This window comes from Brachyhypopomus gauderio, chromosome 2 (assembly GCF_052324685.1).
Source record: "Brachyhypopomus gauderio isolate BG-103 chromosome 2, BGAUD_0.2, whole genome shotgun sequence".
NCBI lineage: Eukaryota > Metazoa > Chordata > Actinopteri > Gymnotiformes > Hypopomidae > Brachyhypopomus > Brachyhypopomus gauderio.
The window spans coordinates 40,837,938-40,845,976 of NC_135212.1; the positions used below are offsets into that span (position 1 = coordinate 40,837,938).

At 45.7% G+C, this 8,039-nt stretch overlaps 1 protein-coding gene across 1 annotated transcript in view; it reads right to left on the reverse strand.

Annotated features, from left to right (window-relative positions):
• smg1 (SMG1 nonsense mediated mRNA decay associated PI3K related kinase) overlaps nucleotides 1–4,190 on the reverse strand; it is a 36,091-nt gene extending 31,901 nt beyond the window's left edge. The window contains exons 1-5 of the mRNA XM_076996158.1: nucleotides 3,930–4,190; nucleotides 2,236–2,393; nucleotides 1,699–1,851; nucleotides 871–1,007; nucleotides 260–318 (exon numbers count right to left, since the gene is read on the reverse strand). Coding sequence (XP_076852273.1) covers nucleotides 260–318; nucleotides 871–1,007; nucleotides 1,699–1,851; nucleotides 2,236–2,393; nucleotides 3,930–4,006 — 584 coding nt within the window. The 5' untranslated portion in view covers nucleotides 4,007–4,190. The remainder of the gene's footprint in view (nucleotides 1–259; nucleotides 319–870; nucleotides 1,008–1,698; nucleotides 1,852–2,235; nucleotides 2,394–3,929) is intronic.
• Nucleotides 4,191–8,039: the final 3,849 nt, after the last annotated feature.

An 8,039-nucleotide genomic window follows, 5' to 3' on the forward strand; every position in this document is an offset into this window, starting at 1 on the left:
AGGACAGAGGCCCCGCCCACAAACACGCGCTCAGGACAGAGGCCCCGCCCACAAACACGCGCTCAGGAGAGAGACCCCGCCCACACACTGAGAGGCATCTGCCATCACCCCAGGGGCGGGCCACGCTGCCCACTAACACTATAGCATCACGCACAAGGAGCTACTGAGAGACGGTCACCAAGGCAACTGTGATCTTAAAAACACCTATGCTAGCTGGAGAAACTTATAGTGCGCAAAATGAACAGGTTCGCATTCCTACCTTTCGTTCAAGATGTCATTCAGGGTACTCAAAATGGTATCCAACTGTTTCACCAGGACCTGTGATGGAGAGAGAGAAGGAAAAAAGGCTGTGAAATGCTGATAAAACCACATGGCCACCTTCCTATTAAAAACACCATAACCATGAGTGTGGAAGGGAATGTGAGAGGTGCCTCACATCTAATGTGACTGAGGGCTTCAGTAAAATGTGTTTCCCAAATTGATTTGTGGCCCAAGCCGAATGACAACAGTAAGCCTCAGTTTCATATCAACTAAACTTAAATGATGAGCCTCGCAATGGAGTGCTTGTATTGTTCTTGCATAATGAAATAAACATAAAACCTGCGTTTGCACCATATTAGTGTTACTGATCATAGATGACTGGCAAATCATACTGTACTGTGGTGTTTGAAATACTGCAAAAAAAAAAAATACTGTTGTATTGCCTTTCCAAAAGCGGGAAAAAACCCTTAAAATGTGCTAAAGCAGGAAGTGAAGTTTAAGTGTGTGTAGTTGGGGGATCAACTGCATGTATGTACGTTCTACACATGAATATGCAGCATATGCGCACCACTGTCGCACGACTGTGGCACGGTGCGCGTGTGAACTCACCACCTTGTTTTCAGAGTGCACTATGAGGTCCCTCATCTGTTTCATGGTGGCCAGTCTACGGTCGCGCTCGTCCTCCCGCACCACCCTCCGCAGGAGGTTGGCCAGCCGAGACTCATCAGAGTGAGTCTGCAGTCGGTCTGAGGGGACAAAGAAACGGGACAATCCACCCCCACCGGTTCTCTTAGTGACAGCCACTCTGGGCCACGTTACATCTCTCCTGTTATAGTGACAGCCACTCTGGGCCACGTTACATCTCTCCTGTTATAGTGACAGCCACTCTGGGCCACGTTACATCTCTCCTGTTATAGTGACAGCCACTCTGGGCCACGTTACATCTCTCCTGTTATAGTGACAGCCACTCTGGGCCACGTTACATCTCTCCTGTTATAGTGACAGCCACTCTGGGCCACGTTACATCTTTCCTGTTATAGTGACAGCCACTCTGGGCCACGTTACATCTCTCCTGTTATAGTGACAGCCACTCTGGGCCACGTTACATCTCTCCTGTTACACGATAGCCACCAAATCAGGACAGCGAGGATCAACAACCCTGACGAATGGTGCTGGCATGCTTGGTATTCCCACCGCAGTCCCAAGAGACTGCTAAACTCTGCACTACTAAAGCAGATATTAAACCAACCGAGCTACTGTCAAACTTCCCGTTTCCATTTACTTAACATGAAACAGTGTGCGCGCCACACACAGCTTCTAAAAGGAGTGTGTGTTCAGTGCTGGTGTAGCACGCCTCTACAAACACGCGTCTCTACTGTAAAGTGAAGCAATAGAAGTGATCTGACTACAAGATAATTGCAGCACGGCCACACCTACCCTGTGATTTCCTCATGTCCTTTGTAGCTAAAGCACGGTGTCCATGCTGAAAAATGGTTAAATCAGTGGTCACATTATTGATCCTCAACTCTTGCCCCAACGACTTCCAACCAAAAGAACTTTCCCCAAGGTCTTCGTCAGCATCATATCCACCTGCAACAGCAAAGATCGAGAGTAAACACCTGTGCAAGGGTTCACATGGTCACCTCATCAACACAAGACCCATCGGTCAGTGGGCGTCTCTTAAGGGCAAGACACACACTTCTCTCCTGAACACACTTCTCTCCTGAACACAACTGCATGAAAACACGGTGGTTTCCAAACACACAATGCGTTTTTGGGCTTACTTTCATTTTCATTTCCTACTAGCAACCCTTTCATAAGGGCGCATAAGGGCAGTTCTTCCACCAACCAATCACCAAGCAGTCCCAATCATGCTGCACCCAAGCACACGCAGTGGCCCAAGTCGCGACCTTTCAGGACAGGCTCGAGCGTAGCAGTTCAGGAGCCTCCACACAGGCGGACGGATGAACACACCTCCTTCGTCCAGCGCAGCGGCGGCAGTGAAGGCAGCATTGTGCAGCAGCGGGCCGATGGGCTGGTCAGACGGGGCACTGGAGTAAAGGGCTGCTGATCCGTGCTCTCTAGAGACACTGCACTTCACACCTTCCTGGCTGGCAGACACACTGTCACCTCTAAAACACACAACACAGAGCCCATCTGAGAGAGGGGGTCTCGCAAAAGCAAATGAATAAACATCCCAAGCACTGTTCAGAGGCCTCAGAGTGTAGAACATGATAAGTAGCTCGAAGCACATGGTTTACTCAAAGATAAAGGATAACTCAAAGCTATGCAGATTGCATACAATAAATCTAAAGGAGTGTGGCTTTACCAATTTCATTTATTTCCTGCTTACAGTTTCAAAATATTTTAAAAGTCAAACAACGGTAGGTTGACAGTTCTCCTTTTTTGTATAAACATTGTCACCTTCAAAAATACTACACATTTAGGGCTTATTATATTAGGGTTGGAATTTGAATCTTTAAGGCATGTAAAGTGAGAGCATCCAGTTCTGCACAAAGAAAAATTATGGTTTTGCTAAACATGTACAACCAAAAAACACTGGAGAGCATAATATGTCTCAAACATGACCATGCACAACATGCATGCATCATCCTCCCCATGACAGCACAAGTCCAGGGTTCAGATAACTCGCCATCCAGGTAGTTCATACGTTGACACGGTTTCAAGACTCACAGTAATTACAAAGTCTTCTATTTCTAGACTGACACTCAACCTTACACTTACCTGACTAGATACAGTAGCGAGTGTAATGACGAACCTAACCAAGTTTAGCGTTCAGACTTCAGGAAGCCTCCTCGTTTGGCTGACTAACCCATGCAGGAAAGGCACCAGCTAGCTGTCTACTCCTTTTGGGACGTTATTCGCCAGTAAACTCGACGGCGTATCCGGGACACTAGTTACGTTACTCGCCTCCATATGCGTGTAGTTCATGTTCACCTCACTTGTCAGGGGAACCATTAGCACTGCTAGCCTGCTATCTTCCGGAGACGCTAACAAGCTGCGGCTAGCTAAACGTACATTAAAAAACACAAACGCACCAAGTCAGTTTTGACCGAGACGTCGACCTCAAGGAAACAAAAGCGACTCTAGCTGTGCACAAGCGGGCCAACGACCAACCCCCCCCCCCCCCCGGCCGTCGATACGCGGGGCCAGTTCAGTCACGGCCTCGCTAACACTGCTCCACGGGACGCTAGCGAGACAGCCTAGCCAGCTCCGTTGGCTAACATTCGCCACATTGCCCTAATTGTTTCTCTGAACACGACACACACAATGACAGACATCACCGAGATACCGAGTCGTGCAAACTGCTGTTTTATCCGCGAAAGCAGCAAAAAAGCGTTTGTTGATCACCGTTAGCTTGACAGCTAACCTAGCTAGCTTGCTAACTAGCATGGGGGGGATGTGATGGTCAGCGGGCGCTAACGCTTTAGCCACATTAAAGCTAGTCACCGAGCTGGCTAGCCGGGTGAATTATGAAACACTGAGGTTCTTAAGGCGTAAATAATAATATATATATATACTATGTAATGCAAGTCTACACCTGTGGAAGGAATGTTGACAGCCTAGCTAGATAAAGCGGCGGATGTTAGGCCCGCTTGAAGCCTCGTGCTATCTTAGAAACGTTCCCTAGGCGGAGCGATACCAACCTGGGCGGCCAATCATTCCAGTTCCGCTGCAGTTTATGGGCGCTGCTAAGCCGAGACCCGAGGGCTTTGCGGCTCATTACCTTCGCCAGGACAGCATGACCCGCTCACCACGGGAAAGGTTCACGGACAACCAGAATTCGTAACGTTTGCTCTATGCACATGCATAAACAGCTGAAGCCACGAACACGTCGAAACAGCCTGTGTTTGAAAGTACGAGCAAACGGCCTGACCCTCCCTCTATTTCTCCACTTTCTTCAGACTGCCCAGATGTGCGAACGCTCTAGCGCGCCGTGGCAGTGACACCTACTGGTCAATATGCAGAACTGCAAGCGTTTCTCCGGTTTAGCTAACTAGGGCATTTTTCATCATAGTAATAACGTTCATTTTACCGCATATTTTAAGAGCTGCAGAACGCTGACCTGGGAGTTGCATTAAATCTTTTCGATCTGAATGCAGCTCAAAATTCGCCAGGCAAGCCTGCGACCATGGCGCACAAAAATGATCAAATAACAGAATCCCAGTATGCAACGAAAGAAATAACAATCCATGACACAGTGCAATAAACTGCGATCTGACTGACACGAGGAAGACGTGTCCTTACTGTTCAGTGAGACTCAGTAGTGATTCAGTAGTGGTTGCCTAGAGACAACGAGAACGCGCGGAGACATACATTACGACACTTATACAAGTGTTATATCAAGTAGACTGAGGGGGACGAAAAAAATATTGAAAATAATTCTGTGTGCCATAAAAAACCTCTTTTAAACCCTTACCACAAAAGAAAGATACACGATGTTCTGTGCATGGCCTTCCCGGGGTAAAAAGGTCATTGTACTCTTTAGAAAACATTAACTCCAAGAGTCTGACGAATAAAGGGAACGATAATGAAATTTTGTAAAGTGAATTATCAGTAGTCACCCTGGTTCTACCATTCAAATCTTAAAATGGATAAATTCAACCAAAGATTTTCAGTTTTTTCATTCCTCCATTTATTTATTACAATCATCTGATACTTTAATTAAAAACTTGGATCAATCTTTATATAAAATAGATCATTTATTTGCCTTTATTTAACCAGGTTAGTCCCTTGAGATACAAGATCTCTTTTACAAGAGAGACCTTTAAATGTTTAAATGTAAAAGGCATAAGGTCTATAACTAGTTCAGTGGTTATTTTGTGTACTGCTTCATATACTTTTTTTTAAGGATAACTAAATTTTGTTATAGCAGACATATGTTTACTGTTCTCTAGTCTCAGGATCTTACATGTTCCTGATTTCACCTGAAACCCATCAATATCTAATGTATTTGACCTGAAACCCATCAATATCTAATGTATTTGACCTGAAACCCCTCAATATCTAATGTATTTGACCTGAAACCCCTCAATAGTTAATGTGTTATTTTACCTGAATGTGTTATTTTTCCAAAGCAACCACACCCAGTATAATGCTGAAGAACCGTGTGCAGCCATAGGATGGCAGCACAGAGTCAAAATAGACTGAAGAAGCCACTTAGAGCAATCAAATAATTGTAGTTTTACAAGTGTTTTTTTTTTTACTTTGAGTCTAACCATTATCTTAAAGCCCTTCATCTGTTTTTACCACAGAAGAGGTTTTTCCCAGTGAGATCAGCTGAACTGAACAACTTTGTATCAGCTATATACTATGCCCTGTCTTGGTTTCCATCTAACACATGAAGTTGCTAAGCAACAGCACTGCAGCAGTCTGTCAGACATGGATGATCACGAAGATGACAGCCAATGACTGAGGAAAGAAAAATGCTTTCTGTTTAAAATGGCTGACCAGAATCGTTCCAAATGAGCTAATATTACCTCACGCTGGTTAAACCGAGTCAAGGAGGCCAGTCTCAGAGTTCGTGCATTTTGTCTTGAGCTTCACAGCATTACAAGCACACCACTGACGTCCTGCTCTTGATCAAGACAGAGATGACTGCTGAAACTGTGGGACAAACAAGTCTCTTCCCCGCTGAGGTATCTCACCCACTCAGCAGACAGGCCTGATGGACACGCACCAAGCCGCCACAGCCCTGATTTTAGAGAGAGTTCCAAAATATTTATTAATAGATTCTCGTAGTGAACTCTTTTAGTGGCTGAGATTAGACATCAGTTTGTGACAGGAAGACCCCCTGGTATTAGTTTTCCCATCTCTGAGCGATCTTGTTAAAGTGCTCAGTGTTTGTTTAGGACTGCAGGAGTGATAGAGCAGTGTGAGCGTCCCTGCAGGACTGTTTCTCCAGTGGAGTTTAGCTTGCCCACCTTCTACTGCATTACATCAGTGATGTGCAATTTCATGGGCGGCGTCGGGTGGTCCTGGGACAGCAGCCCGCCAGGCATGTACAGCCTGTCAGGAAGGGGCCTGTCAGGAAGGCGGCTGTCACAAGGCCAGCCAGCGCTGCTCCATGACATTGTAATTGCAGTGGGAATTGGTGGCTGGAGGGTAGCAGAGGTTCCTGCCTCATTAACAGCATGTGCAGCCATTCAATTAGGTCCTGCTACAGGAAGAAATGATTGGTTGGATGTCACAATGCATATCAACCCCAATTGATACGCATCACTGGCCTCAATGCACCTGCAGGAGATTGCTTTCTGAACCAGCGCTATGAAGTATTTAGAAGATTCACACCGAAGGTGAGCCCGACAGGCTGCCCTCACAGTGGTTAGCTTGGTACGGCCGATTCATAAATGCTGAAGCCGTCAAACGCTTCGGAGGGGCTTCCATCACTGAAGCAGGTGGTGCTCTTCACTTTATGCGCAGTTCTTTGAACTGACTCAAAATCAATAGGGAGTGACGCAGGGATATTTTTAGCAAACCCACAAGTCTGAGTTCATTTTTCTCACATGGGTTTTACCAGCGATGCACGGGGAGGTTTGAGACATGACGCAGAGGACAGACAATCAGAACGCTGGAAGAGAAGAATTTTGGAATAAGTTGTGCTCTAGTTGTCCCACATAAGAGACACAAAACAGAAACGGTATGACACTCTGTCCCTGAAGACTGACCTGGAGAGCTTCAGGCTTCACAAATCTCCTCACACTCAGCGTTCAGCAGGATGCTGGTGTAAGTGTGTGTGTGTGTGTGTGTGTGTTCTTTTGTTCTCCCACTGTCCTTCGTTATGTCGCACTTACCGACCAGCAGCGTGCACCTCTGGGGTATAATTATAGTGCAGCTTTTTTGAAAAAGAGCAGTAGAGATGCCTGGGAAGACGTGTCCTCCTCCACTCAGCCTCTTCAGGATGACTCCCCAGTCCCCAGTCTGCAGACATGTGGAACCCTGGCCCTGTGAAATGCTGGCCCTCAGAGAGATAAGAGGGACCCAGGGCCTGTAATGGCCCAGGACGCCACGGGCTGGAGATAAAGGCGATAAGCTATCAGTAGCAGGATGGCATGTCTAATGGCGTCAGTACAAAACAGGCATTAATCTCAAGCACAGGAGGCAGGCAGCACTAGCTTGACTACCAGACTATTACCTTAAAAGAAGTTTCTGTTCACATTGGAGCCAATTCTTTATTATGGGTAGTTTAGAATATGGGTGTATTTTTTCACGGTGTTGATGTGTAGAGTATGCTCCGGCCTATATTTATAAATACTTGTAGGGAGCAGAACTGGACATTTTGATAGTCAGATGGGCTCACATTCTTCACATTAAAGTGGGACCAGAGGTCAGAGGTCACTTGCATTAGACACATTTCTGAGTTTCTAAAAAGCAAACATGTACACATGGTGCTGTGGAGTTAGTGGTGGAGTTTGTTTTCACAACTGCCCTTTTTATGGAGCACTTCAAATCTAATATGTACAAGAATACATCTATCAGAACTAATATGTACAAGAAGACATGCAATTGCTGAATATTTAAATGTTCTATGGAGTTCTATTATAAATGACTGTTTTATAATATATTTCTAGGCTAGTATTAGTATGTGTTTTCATATAAGAATCAACTGAAGTCATGAAAGAAGTAACCAATGTCATCAGCTCATCATTCAAAGTCTTTTACTGCATAATGTCAAAAGCACTGCTCACATAGTCTCTCTCTCTCTCTCTCTCTCTCCCCCTGCTCTCATTCTCTCTCTCTTCATCCTCTCTCTCTTT